This window comes from Symphodus melops, assembly GCF_947650265.1.
Source record: "Symphodus melops genome assembly, chromosome: 1".
Taxonomy (NCBI): domain Eukaryota; kingdom Metazoa; phylum Chordata; class Actinopteri; order Labriformes; family Labridae; genus Symphodus; species Symphodus melops.
In genome coordinates, this window is record NC_136691.1 from 38291428 (window position 1) to 38306077 (window position 14650).

General features: G+C 42.9%; 1 protein-coding gene across 3 annotated transcripts in view; it reads left to right on the plus strand.

The window, feature by feature from the left end:
* LOC306821840 (tetratricopeptide repeat protein 28-like) overlaps positions 1-14650 on the plus strand; it is a 160829-nt gene that overhangs the window by 130400 nt on the left and 15779 nt on the right. For all 3 annotated transcript variants that reach the window (XM_079340425.1, XM_079340426.1, XM_079340427.1), the window contains 4 exons: positions 3007-3803; positions 3916-4460; positions 5682-6205; positions 12632-12741. In XM_079340425.1, the coding sequence (XP_079196551.1) occupies positions 3007-3803; positions 3916-4460; positions 5682-6205; positions 12632-12741 (1976 nt within the window). The remainder of the gene's footprint in view (positions 1-3006; positions 3804-3915; positions 4461-5681; positions 6206-12631; positions 12742-14650) is intronic.

Sequence of the window (14650 nt, forward strand, 5' to 3'; positions counted from 1 at the left end):
CTGAATGGGTGGGCATCAACATTTCCACAAACACCACAATTTTAGCATCTTGTCTGGGGTTTTACATCTCAAACATGACATTTTAATTAAAATGTTGACCTCATATTAAAATGGGGAACACACCCAAGTCTTTATTTTGAGCTCAGACTGGTCATCTTTGCTATATTTCTAGTTTCCCTGAGCAGCATTGTTGGTAAAAAATCCTCTTAGCTGAGGGAAGGCAGCGACGCTCAGGGCCTCCATAGCTCCTGGAAGAATGACACAGTGATTTACTCTGAACACAATACTATCCCTCAAAGTCATCACTGCAGCATATCCCTCTTTGTACAGCCAGCTGTGTAATGAAAAGTGACAACACATTGCCATGCTTTTAATGTCTTTGGTTATGGGGGGATGGAGGGGGCTCTGGATGGATAGTGTCTTGTTTAAATGTATTTGAATGAAGTGATGTGTGCTGTATCCTGTTTTTTCACAGTCTATATCTCACATTGCGGAGGAAAAAAAGGGAGAATTGGGGCATATTATTTAATGTGTTACAGTCAAGTTAGTGTGCACAATATTCTTAAATTGCTGCCACAAAATCCGATCCCTTTCTGGATCATTTTGTTTTGGTTGACATGCCTCAGTGACCCTTCTTCTTAATCCATATTTTTGGGGCTCCATCAGTATTTTCCAGGATGTTTGGTATGGTTTTATTTACTATCATTCTGGACAAAATTCCCAGAGGTTTCCATAATCCTCTTACCATATGGAGGGGTGGAGAAATATTTTCTTGCCTTAAGTGTGGCTCCAGGCATAGCCCGAGGCTTATGACACATTTTGGCTTCATCTTTCAAGCCCAACCTCAAACCTTGCCATTGAGCACCAGCCTCAATCCCGGCTAGTCCTCTAGTCCTCCGTCCATTTCCAAGACCCCAGATCCATTTTAGCCTGCAGCATGGAACATGTTTGCTGGTAATACATCAGTAGGCATCATATCCTCGGCAAGATCAGCCTCCATTGGGAAAAACATAACCTTGGGAGTGACTTTGTGGCAAGGGCTGTCAGAGCTCTTCAAAGTTGCCTGCCATGAATCTTAACATGCTTCCACTCTTAAGAGAGACTACCCGGAAAGTCAAACCTGATGGGCTTGCCCAAGGTATAGGAAATAGCTGTTTCAGTGGAAACTTAATTTTAAAATGTTCCTAGCTCCATATTTGTTTTGGCTCAAGGAAAAGGTGTACTTGTACTGTACATGGTCTAAAGTACCACAAAGATTTCATTCATTATTAAATTGTAGACTGTAAAGTTATGTCTTTTTCACTCTGGATTGTTTCTGTATTATCAGGCACCATTTCTTCTCTCCATTCTACTCCGTGACACATCTAGCTTACCAGCTCCTCAGGGCAGTGACCTGATGATTACAAGGTTAGCACAGGTTGTATTGCTTTGACCTGAGAACATGAGCAAGCAAACAAACAGCAAACACGTCTCTGATTTGTCAGGAGGTAGCAGCTGCATGGTGCATCATGGTTTGAATGAAGCAGGCAGGGGATCTTTGATGATGAAAAATACAATCCGTGCACACAAAGACATTTTTCTTCTGAGTGTAATTTTCTGATACTTACTTAAGGAAGGTTTGTATGCAACTCATCTCCTCATTTTAGCGTGATTCAGTGTGACATATTGCAGACACCACATTAATCAATTATTTTTTTCTTAGGTAACCAACCTAAAAAAGCATGTCAGGACTGTATCTGTGTATAAATGAAAAGGAGTACCTGATAATCTTAAATACAATCCAGTGGCTCCGACTGAAGAGGTGCCAAAGTCATTTTGCCATTCTCATTGGCCTAATGTGCTGCTTTTTAATTAGGCCAAAACCTGAATGCTTATTCACATCAATCACACAACCTCTGCAGTCATTTGAGCCGTCTGTTTAGGTTCACTCCCACTGTTTTTGTAGCCTGTGTTCAGGCACATAATGTGGCAGGTTTCGGATAAAAAAAAAAATTATGGAAAAACACATGGTGGTAACAAATCCCGGCGGCACCTTCACATACTCACCACCAACCATGGAGCCCATTTCACTCCGTGGTTTGCTCCCACTCTGGCACCAGAACTATTTTCCTCAAGGATGTCCGATCCCAGTCCGCATCTCCCTCCATCCTAGCAACACATTAGTCTCCATGCTGATGCAGCAAAGCAGGGATGGCTTGGCTGTTTGGTGAAGGAGGATGGAGTCATTTGCCTTGCAGCTTGTTTTCTCTGTCTCCTTGCGCCAGCCTGCAGCCATCCTGTCTTCCCTCTAAGTTAGCTTTAATACTATCTGTGCAATTATTATTCTTGAATGTTGGGTGACAATGCAAAAAGAAAGGGCTGTTATTTGTAGTGAGTCTCAGAGGGAAGGAGGAAAGATACGGTGGATACACTGTGATGTCTCTTTACTCTCAGCTGTGTATTTGTGTGTATGTTTGGATGTATGTGTGTTTGTGTCTGCGCCAGATGGCTGCCTGGCTGTGGGGTAAAGCTATTATTTTTCACAGGATGGAATTTTATCAGAGATAATACCTTCAATGCACTGGGTTCGCCATTATTTATTGTTTCTCTGCACTTATCTCATTTTTCTTAAGTTGTTTGCTAAGCTTTCCATCAGCTCTTCAAACTCTCCCCCCACACATTGACTTGGCCTTTTTTCTTGTCCTCACATAACTGTTTCCAACCCTGTGGAAAAGTGTTGATTTTGGTGAAATCCCTCCACGAGAGGATCATCAAAGACAAGTTATAGAATCCAAATATTCTATTTTGGTGTTATAATAACTGTGTTTGATTGCACAACAGTTTAATGACCATGATTCTGTGGGAGAGTGGTGTGTAAGCAGAGAGCAGATGGCTCAGAGAGCATATTTTAACAACCAAACGACTTGTTTTGTACGTGAAGTGCTGACAAGGCACTTGAATTTACAGTGTTACAATCGTGCTCTAAATGGGTTTTTAACTTCATCCTCTTATCTCCTTTCTCTGCAGGCATCATCCACCAAATGAAGGGGGACTATGAGACTGCACTGAAACTCCACAAAACACACCTGGCCATTGCTCAGGAGCTGAATGACTATGCTGCTCAGGGCCGGGCGTACGGTAACATGGGTAATGCCTATAATGCCCTCGGAGCCTTCGACCAGGCTGTACGCTACCACCGCCAGGAGCTGCAGATATCCATGGAGGTAAACGATCGGGCTTCACAGGCCTCCACGCATGGAAACCTGGCTGTAGCTTACCAAGCTCTAGGAGCCCATGACCGCGCTCTGCAACACTACCAGAACCACCTCAACATTGCTCGGGAGCTCAGAGACGTCCAGAGCGAGGCCCGGGCTTTGGGCAATCTTGGCAACTTTCACTGCTCTCGTGGAGAGTTTCCTCAAGCAGTGCCATACTATGAGCAGTACCTCCGCCTGTCCCCTGACCTCCAGGACATGGAGAGCGAAGGGAAAGTTTGTCACAATCTTGGTTATGCCCATTACTGTCTGGGCAATTACCAAGATGCTGTAAAATACTATGAACAGGACTTAGCTTTGGCCAAGGACCTTCATGACAAACTGAGCCAGGCTAAGGCTTATTGTAACCTGGGTTTGGCGTTCAAGGCCCTGGGGGACTTCACTAAGGCAGAGGAGTGTCAGAAATATCTGCTGTCACTGGCCCAGTCCCTGAACAATGCACAGGCCCGCTTCAGAGCTCTGGGGAACCTCGGGGACATATTTGTCTGTAAAAAAGATGTGACTGGAGCCATTCAGTTTTACGAGCAGCAGCTGGCCTTAGCTCACCAGGTATGGCCACACATAATGAATGTAGTATCTCATGTAGTTATATAGTTCTCCATGTATACAGGATAATTCATGTAAATTGTAATTATGATATCATTCATTCATGTTATTTCAGGTTAAAGAGCGGAGGATGGAAGCCTGTGCCTATGCTGCCCTGGGGGCCACCTACAGACTGGTGCAGAAATATGACAAAGCTCTGGGCTACCACACCCAGGAGCTGGAGGTTTATCAAGAGCTGGGTGATGTGCCGGGAGAGTGTAAAGCCCACGGTCACCTGGCAGCAGTCTACATGGCCCTGGGGAAGTACGCCATGGCCTTCAAAAGCTACGAAGAGCAGCTGGAGCTCGGTCGAAGGCTGAAGGACCCTGTGGTGGAGGCTCAGGTTTATGGAAATATGGGCATCACTAAAATGAATGTAGGCGTGATGGAGGAAGCTATTGGCTACCTAGAGCAACAACTGGCCACTTTGCAGCAGCTTAGCGGCAACGAGGCAGTCATGGACAGGGGCCGGGCTTATGGGAACCTGGGAGACTGCTATGAGGCTCTGGGAGACTTTGAGGAGGCCATCAAGTACTATGACCAGTATCTATCAGTGGCCCAGAGCCTAAACCGCATGCAGGACCAGGAGAAGGCCTACAGAGGCTTAGGCAATGGACACAGGTAAGTTTGCGTTGAGTGAGAGTCAACATGCTTCAAAATTTGCCTTTTCAAATGCTTGAAAAATACTTTTCTGTCTTAGCAAAACACAACGTTATCATTTCCCTCAGCAGTTGCAGATAATTGTAGTGGCAGGGTTTTACAAATAATCACAGTAATCCCGCTTTGCATATTATTTTTCTCTTTGCGCTCACTATCAAGGACCACCGTAGTTTAGAGACACCTTGCTGTTGAGCAATCTTGGATATGAGCCTGGTGCCCGCTGTCTCAGCAGCAGCCTAGTGGCCTCGTCCTTATCTTTATGCTAAGAGGCTTTGGCAGGCAGACGTCTGAAACTCAGGGAAGAGCAGTTATTTCGAGGCAACCTCTTACATCCTGTGTCTCCTTCTCCTTCCATTTCTACCTATGCGACAAAGAGCTGATAGCATCCTGGGAGACTACGCTGCAAAATAAAACACGAAAGGCTTGCTGGAATCCTCATTTCAGAGATGATTTTCTTCTCATTGTGTATCATCAGCATGACACCACAGTAATCACACACAGCAATATTAGCCATGCATGAGTTCAGAGGGGAATAAAATACATCAGACACAAACCCTTCTCGTCTTCTAACAGCTCTTAGTCAAGCACATACATTATCACACAGAGCATTAATTAGGCCGCTGGCCTTTATTCTTATAATGCTCCATTTGAAACAGCGTGTGAGAAGTGTGTGAGAATATGAATAGAGTCTGTTTGATGAATTTGAAGGAGAAGAAAATGTCGAAATGGGATGAATGCCATTCTGTCAACACAAACAGCTGAGGGAAGAGGGAAGTGGGGGATCCTTTGACAGGTGACCCATCTGGCATTAAAAGATGGTAAACAGTGTTACCCTTCAAGCACAGCGTACATTTTAGATTTCATATCAGTACTGACCTTTTTTTTTTTTTTTTTTTTTTAAACAAGCCTTTATCGCAGTTTACTCTGCATCCTTTTCTGTGTTACGCTTGAACCGAAACCAATTTATCTGCTGCTTTGAAAACAAAACTGTTCATGAAATTTACATTACTATTTAAAACAGAATCGAAAGATTTCAGACTGCATGAATCAATAATGCAGTTTCTCTGAGATGTGAGATAATAATAATGACACATTTGTTCAATCTCTTATTTGTTATATTACATATCACATTCCTAATCTGCTTCTCTCTAATGATCATTGGTGTTCTGTCTCTCCCTGCAGGGCCATGGGAAACCTGCAGCAGTCGCTGGTGTGTTTTGAGAAGCGTCTGGTCGTGGCTCATGAACTGGGGGAGTGTGGAGGAAAGGCTCAGGCCTACGGGGAACTGGGTGCACTGCACAGCCAGCTGGGAAATTATGAGCAGGCTATTTCGTGTCTTGAGCGTCAGCTTGGGATTGCACGTGACACCCAGGACAGACTGCTTGAGGGTGATGCCAGCTGCGGTTTGGGCGTCGTTTATCAATCAATGGGAGAGTATGAAACAGCCCTGCGATGCCACCAAAGTGACCTGGAGATTGCAGAGGAAACAGGAAGCCCCGCACGGCAGGCCCGCGCCTACGGTAACCTGGGCCTTACCTACGAATCTCTAGGAAACTACGAACGGGCAGTGGTGTTCCAAGAACAGCATCTAAGTGTGGCAGCTCAAACTAACGACTTGGCTGCCAAGACTCTGGCCTATAGCAGCTTGGGGAGAACACACCATGCACTGCAAAACTACTCACAGGCTGTCATGTACCTGCAGGAAGGTGAGTGAGTCAGGGGGAACAGCAGAGGATTGTCTTTGTTGTCTGAGCTGATAGGCTTAGAGTTTGTGAATTCATGAATATGAAATTCAGAGCCTATTTGTTGCTAAGCCATTGCCATTTTTATTAGACTGTGTGCGTGTGTGGGTGCAAGTGTATGTGTCTATGTGTGCGTTGGGGGGGTTTTGTGCTTATTTGTTATAAGTGCACAGGGGGATTTTGTGTGCGTATTATTCGCCTGTATCGGCTTCTGTGCTGTAAAGGTATACTCGCATTCCTGTGTGTATGTCTGTGCAAACCTATCAGGATGCACGCCAAGGCTCTTTCCCTGTTTACTGCTCGCTCTTCTTCACACCTCTATATCTACTTTCCTCAGAGGGTTCTTTGCAGCGAGCTGCCAAAGGATCTTTTCACACCCTGGCTGACACACTCCTGCCTCTCATGCTTCATTGTCCCCTGCAGATTATGGTGAAATAAAAACCCGCAGCTTTGCCCCTCAGAAATTCATTATGTCAGTGACAGTGCAGTGAGGGTTTGTCACCGAAGAGGTGATAAGTGGAAGCATACATAGATGTGAGCTGAATGTTCACACCATCAGCCTCGCCCATTGACAGACCTCTTGCTTCGAAACACCCACTGTGTTACGATTTGAATCCAATAAAATTACAGCTCATGTAAGAGGACAGATGTATATGCTTTACCCTGCAGGCGGTGAATGCATGAGAACAGGGATATATTATCTCCTCTATCTGTCCTCAGTCCACTATGCTCGAGTTAGCTGGGTCTGCAGTGACCCAAACATCCTCTGCTGGCCTGCTTGTTGAGGTTTAATGAAAACAAAGGCGACAGGCCATTCTGTCTCCACCATGTCCTCCTGTTGTCCCCTGTACTGTCCTTGTATTGTTCCTGGGTCTGAATGAGCAAAAAGAAAACAGTCCCTTCACTATCCTTGACAGCCAATTATTTCTGGCCAACCTACCCAGACTGAAAAGTTGGGGTGTTTTTTTTCCCTCCGGTTTTTCCATTTTTTCTCTTCTCTCACTTCTTCATTCTGCATGCTGCAAAGCTTGTTTTTTTGTTTTTCTTCAACAAAAAGGATTAATTGGAAGGAGGGATAGAAAGGCAGTTCCAAACTGGTTCAGAGACTGTTGAAAACATGTGACCCCCAAATCAGTGTGTAGTAATAAGTATGTGCATGTGTTTGTATGAAAGTCTGATGGTTAGTCTGTGTTGCACTTTAACAAAAATAAAAATGCTCATGGATTGCACATGAAGATACCAATTAACTGCCAATAGACAGACATAATTCCTGTCACTACTAGTGTTCCCATCAGTCCACAAGTTATGTTCCAGTTGTTTAATGTTGAAGGGTGTTGCACACTGCAGTCTTAATCTTTTACAACATCTTGTAAAAGAAGTTTTTCACATCGAGACTCTCTTTTCAGTGACAACAATGTCAAAATGAATGCTGTCATTGCAGCAAATAATGGAATTACTTCAAGTTCATTTACAGAACACCAACTAATGGAATACACATTTTAACCCATAAATGGAGGTTTTGAAATACATTATAAAAATACTTAAATACTTAAAAATAAAATTATAGAAAACAAAGCCAAAACAGAATATGCAGTTTATAGTCTATAAACTTGGATTCAGTATTTCTGTCCGAACCCTAACTCATGTTCATTGGAGTTATTGTAAACGTGAGCACTGAGTTGTTGTCCTGTGTCATGCAATGGTCTCTAATATGGTAACACAGTCAGTTTAAACATACATGTGCATTTGTTGCTAAAAAGCACTTAGCTTCATGTTACCTCTGTAGCACACATTTTTCAGTTAAACAACTTTGAACAGATTTAGAGCATGACAAGGCAATGTTCAAACACATTCAGCACTGCTCTGCTCTGGTCTAGTTCTTCCAGCAGTGCTAAAGTTAAGTTAGCTGCTGCTGCTTGCTGGAGTAGTCAGAATGCCCAGAGCAATTACACCTAGCTTTGGGTGAGTTAAGCAGTGCTCTTGCTAGTAACCAAAAGATCCATGTCATTCTGCATGAAGTGATTCTGCACAGTTTTCAGTCATTTAAATCTTCTCTGTTGACGAACGTTTTTATTATTATTATCATTATCACCAACTGAATTAGTCATACGCTTCATTACATAGATAAACAAACCTCTGTGGCTATACAAAGAAAGTAGGTTCATTATATTTCTGTACACTGTCTGTCAAAAAAACAGAAAAAAGAACTGGAGACAATCTGAGAATTAGGCCAAATTTATTATTGACTGCCTATTGTTCGGCTCACGGGACCAATAACCAGTGTTCTAAAGTAAACCCATGAAGTTAATACATTTTATTTAAAGGTACCTTTAAAAACTCTCAAGTTCACCTTGCAAAACAATCAAATGTATTTGGCAAAAAGTGTTGATCTTTGTGATCTTTATTGCTCTTGATAAAAGGAGCACCTGCCTCTTTTCTGTGAAGAAGCCACACCTTTGGGTACGATACACGAATTAACTATTTAATCCAAAATTACCTCCATTTCTTTTCCTCTAAGGTCGGTAGCATTTCAAGAGGTACTCGTGGGAATGCATTTTCTGTAGTCCATTTGTTCCTTATCTGGTAACATTCATTCAACCATTCCACAAAGTTGTACTGACCAGTTAAAGTTAAATCCTTCTTTATTTTGAAATTCCTTTTTTTCTGACCTCACATCTCTTTCTTTGCAATTTAAATAATAACAATAGTTTATCCAGAATTTGAAAATTAGATGCTGATATCCCAGAGTTGTGCCTGTAAAGATAAACTAGTCAAGGTCACCAAAATAAAGAACGACCCCCCTATTGTGCAGGGTGTGCTATTATTTGATCAATTATTCTACACTAATTTGTCTTTTACGAGGTGTATTGGGTGATCAGATTGCCTAAGTATCTGAATCCTTGTGTTGATCAATCAAATGAAAATCCTTTGTTCAACTCAGATAGCTACTTACCTGTGAGCACAATGGCCTTCTAATTAGACTTAATTAATTATGTAACCTACTTGCCTCTTAGCATCATGGTATTTGATTTGGCTTCTTTAATTATGTAACCTTTCTAAATCATTTAAACAATTTAAGGATGTACAAAAAAATGTTACCCGCATACAGGAACGTCTGATCTTTAGTGTATTGTAACAGTTCTGTACTTATTGCTAATAATAACGGAGAAAGGGGGCGTCGTTATCCGTTTCCTCTTTTCACACTTAAATTCCCTGATGAGTTTCCATTTACACACAATGAAAAGAGTCCAGAGTACAGCATTTTAAACTAACGAATGAAACCTGGATGAATCCCATATTTGAAAGTAAATGTTCCAAATATAGCTAATCCACTCAATCAAATGTTTTCTCAGTCAGCATCTAAGATGAGAAGCATTAAAGATTGATTATTTAGTATCGCTGATATTTAGGGTTCTTCTTGTGTTATTGATTCCCTGTCCTCTGGTATTAGACTCAGTTTGGTCTAGTTGAAATCTTTGTTGATACAACTCTAAATTATTTGAGACATTATTGTATGTACAAATGTCACACCACTGTGAAGTAAGCTTATTATTTATATGCACAATTAAGTGAATCTTTTCTTTCTTTGGGAATTACATAAATGATTGCTCCTGACCATGTTGTTGAAGGAACATTCTCATTAGAAGCATAATTACTTACTCTTTGTTGAAGTGGTGTGACCTCTCTGAAATATTTAACCATTTCCCGTTGACACCTGTCCACCCCAACAATTTATCATTTTTTAAATACTTTATAACTTCTCCATTTTCCTCTTTTGTGATTGGGTTTCTCATTGTTTTTGACTCAGAGTGCTTTTTTAATTTCATCAGAAACCTTGCAATTGAAATGACTTTTGATGATGTGTATCTGATTGTTACAATGCCTGGGCTCGTCATCATCATAATTAGGCTCCTCCTCCTTTTCATTGTCAGTGGAGCATTGACTAGTGGAATAGTGAGCCACTGATATATTTTTTATACTATTCTCTTAAAGCTCGAAACAAGCAAAATCTTAGTCCTCAACACGTATTCAAGTGATTAACATCTGGAAAGCAGGAAAATGAATAGCTTTCAATGATCTTGTTATAATTAGTCAAGCTTTCATAAAACAAATATTAACTTCTCAGCTATATGCACGTCAACACTGTCTTGGATCTTGTGTGCATCATTGCAGAACAGTGTTTCATGTAGGATAATTTTGGATAATCTGTCACAATCCCTTTAATCCTCCATTTTCTTTTAGACTTGAGGTCTTGCAAATATTTTCTTTGATTTGGGTGTTGTTAACAACATTGTTCTTTAAGGGAAAAGGAGACACAGCAGGTATAGATAGTATCATGAAAATGTCTTGGATACACTCCCTGTGTATGACACACTTCTTTTCCACATGTGGTCATGATCAAAGAGTACTGAGTTGTCATGTGTCAGAAGTGCGTAGGTACTGGGGTATTTTGTCTGCAGGACAACACAACTTGTGGCTCTACAAAGCATGAGATTTTATGCCTTTTTTTTCCCAGTGCATGTGTATTTGATGCCCGCACGTAAAGCGTGTGTCTGCAGCCAGAGGTGCATGGGCCCCAGGGGCTGCAGAGACTCTTTCACCCAGCTGTCAAGCAGCCTTTAAAGTGTTCTCTGGTTGCTCTTCAGGGTGCAGCCAGCCACGGCCACATCCTCATGTCATGCCGCCGCTACGTGACTGTGCCTGCAGGGCACACCAAAGGCTCGCGTCGTGACAGTGACAGACACGGAATGATATAGAGCACGAGAACAGAGGGAATGAGAGAGTGAGGGAGGAGAGGAGGGATGAAGTGAAAGAAAGAAAGAGAATGGCAGGCAAGCGGTGGGGAAAGACAGAAATCAGCATGCGTCATCATTCACATGTATTATTTCACTGTCAACTGGAGAATAAAGAAAACATAGAGTTGGTTGACATTCAGGCTTGATCATAAAGAAGTATCACAGAGCAGCTCGGAGAGAGAAAGAAAGGTTTCATGTGTTCGTGTGTCTGTGTGTGTGTGTACATGAAAGGCTCAGAACTAAAGTTGAGATGAGTGAGGGGTGAGGCTGTCGGAGAATGAAAGGATAATTTAGATCTGTTTCCTCTCTCTTGCTCCAGCGCCTAATGAGCCCTAAGCAGTGCCGAGTCCCCTGCAAGCACTGCCACCACAGTCAAGATGAAACAGGTAGAGAGAGAGAGAGCAGAGGGGGGCAGAGACACCGGCACAGAGATGAGAAAATGAATACTAGAAGGTAGAGAGGAGCTCAACTGAGAGAGGGCAGGCAGGCAGAGGGAGGGTGTATGGAAAGATAAGGCGAGAGGGGGAGACTGTTGCGGTCTTCAAAGGCAGGCGGCTCGCGTGGCTGTGGAGGAGCCATGAAGTCTAAGGCTGCGTGGTGTGCTGGGTCTTGGGGAAAAAGGCTACGTTTTTTTTTTTTTTTCAGGTCATGTGCTCTGTTCCTGGCTTATCTGGTCCAGCCACAGACTTGTTTTTAAGGAATGCTGAGAAAAGCAGACTCAAATGAGGGCAGCTTGACCCATTTTTTTTCCAAAACATTTTGAGACCCCTTTGTCACAGGAGCAATTGGAGAGAAGAGACAACATATGCAGCGTGTACATGTGCAAAAGCCTACTGCAAACTGCACACTGCCTCCTATGCCTGGGTTGTGCTGTGTATGGCCTGGCAGCTGCCTTTTTTTTTCATCATTGTCCTTTGTGGAGTGGCATTTTCATCCTCAGTAATTGGGCAGAACCGAGTACTCTGCAGGCAGACTGAGGACACATGCAAAGTTGTGACATACGCCTCGCTGCTTGAGGGATTGAAAGTGAAAAACAAACTGCGTGCTCCCCAGGTTATCTGACACGTGCACACTGAACATAAACACCTAGATACAAGCGCACAAATGTGTACAAGCACATTCCAACTTCCCCTATCTTCCAAAACAACGGTAGAAGTCTCTCGAACAAAAAATAACAACTTTGCTCCTCTGTGAGTTTGCAAATATTTGTAGACGTCTTCATGATGTCGTGCGGGTTCTTTTATGCAAGCATTAGGCGTGTTTGTGTTTGCTCAGCTGCTCGATCCTGAGCATTGATTACTATGCAGTCCGATTAGTGCTCTAACAGCTTCCCTCTATGGCAGAATGCATACGTACCTGTGTGTCTGTGTGTGTGTGTTTGTTTCAGGCCAAGTTGGAGCACAATCTTACAACTGAGGCCAAATATCCAAACCTGTTCGCAGTCAGAACATCAGAACCACGCTATGCTTACATCTGTTACTCTGAAAGATACCTAAGAGTCTGCCTGCTCTGAATAATTTTTACTCTCTCTTCTCTTCTCCCTCTCCTCTCTCTCCCCCTCTCATCTGCTCCTGTTTCCTCCCCCCTCTGACAGGCCTAAGGCTTGCAGAGCAGCTGGCTCGGCGTGAGGACGAGGCGAAGATCCGCCATCGTCTGGGGCTCTCGTTGTGGGCCAGTGGGAATCTGGAGGAGGCCCAACATCAGGTAAAGTTTTTTTTTTTTTCTGTTCCTTCCTCAGCCTGCTTCGACTCACCTTGACTCAATTCTCCTCTTTCCCTTCCCTCTTCTCTCCTGTCTCCTTTCTGCTTCTCTCTTCCATCTGGAATCCTGTGTAGTTAAACCTGACCTCTAATAAGCACACATCTGTTGGCTGGGAAAAAAATACAAATTGTGGGGTGTGGGGGGTTGAATGTCCAAAGATGTGAGGTGTAAAATATACTATTTCAGCTATATGCTCTTATGGGAAAAGAAAGAGACCCAAGGAGTAGAAACAAAAAGGGAACTAAAACAGAGGCGGATTTAGAGCTCTATATGCTCTGAAGTCTGCTGGGTTGGTAAATGCTGTCATCCCTGCAGACAGGCAAAAGATGACTAAAGATCTTTCTATCTGCATGGTCTCCGGAGTCCAAAGCCTCTGCATCACACACACAGTCCGTCCTCTACAGCCCACTGCCCACCTGGCAAGCATGGAATATCCCCTTAACACATCTCTTTACAGTCTGTCCACATGCCACAGCTCAAGATTTTTGTAGCATATGAATCCACATCCAAATCTACCAGCAGCAGTGGCTGTCACGTGTGTCTGCAGGGATGTTGTTCTGCTGCTTTCATTTTAAAAATCTAGTCCAAAATAAATTTCTGGTATGATAGACGCACACCACAAACATCTATGTGACCCAGATAGTTTTGTTTTTCTGCACTGCATTGTACTTTATCTGAAAAGTAAACTTGTCTGTTTGTAATTATTTGAAACAAGCATTTGGAGAAGAAAGACCAGACCAAGGTGATGACTAGACCAGAGGCTCATGAGTCATCGTCAGGAATTTGTGTTCAATTAAAGAAAAATATTATTCTTACAAGCACAAGCAACATATTTTCCACCGTGTTTGCGTTCTAGTTTTTACACTCAACTGTAAGACCATAGTTGTGCCTATTATTTGTGACTTCCTTGCAGAAATCCAACGCCTTCCCACATCTACCACAGAAATGCTGAGAATTTTAACCCCTGTATCTGCCTGTAGGCCTCAGGGTGAAATGGTGGTTGGAAAGGACACTTGTGTCCTCAGAGTGTAGATGAAATGGTTATTCATGAGCTGGCCTGTTGCTCCAGATGACCTTGGTAAATACCCTGACCCACTTCAAACCTCATTTATAAAGGTTTGAATTGGAATTCATAGAGCCACCATAGGTATGGGCTTAGAGAACTTGACCTTGTCTGCTTAATTTTTTTTACATTTAAACCTGATTGCAGTTTAAAACCTCTACTTCAATCTTTGTGTTCACAGTGACACACAGATTGACTTGTCCTGATACTAATCAGCTCTGGGACGTACTCACATTCATATTCGAAAAGAACATAAATCAATAAATTCCTGTTTCCTTAAATATCACAGTTCTATTATGCATTAACCTTTTCCTAACTCTGACACCATTTGAGTTCCCTGGAGGGGTTATTTTTCAAAAATCATTAGAGGTGCATGTGTATCAAGCTTTGCTCACGTTTGCGCTACAGCGTGACATTGACATTCAGTTAACATGTCAGATAAAAGCCATGTTAGTGTCAGCGGCGCTAAAAACATGAGAGTGCTATCTGAATGCATAGCAGCTGAAGAAAGGAGCAGATTTCCCGACAGCCATGCAAGTCACTGCAGACGCAGCACAATCGAGATGTATCCCCCTTTCATCTGTGCCAGGAGGGGTCAGGCCGGAGAAAAGGCGCTGTGAGAAATTAGTTTCACTCTTGAAGGGTATGTCTGCAAGCTTAACAGATTAAACTAGCACTGCAGCAATCCGCCCAAGGTCCTATCAGCAAAATCAACGAGACCAGCAGCTCCGTCGACTAGCACTGCTGCAGCAGAGCGCCCAGATTCTCTGCTGATCTCTAGATTCCCCC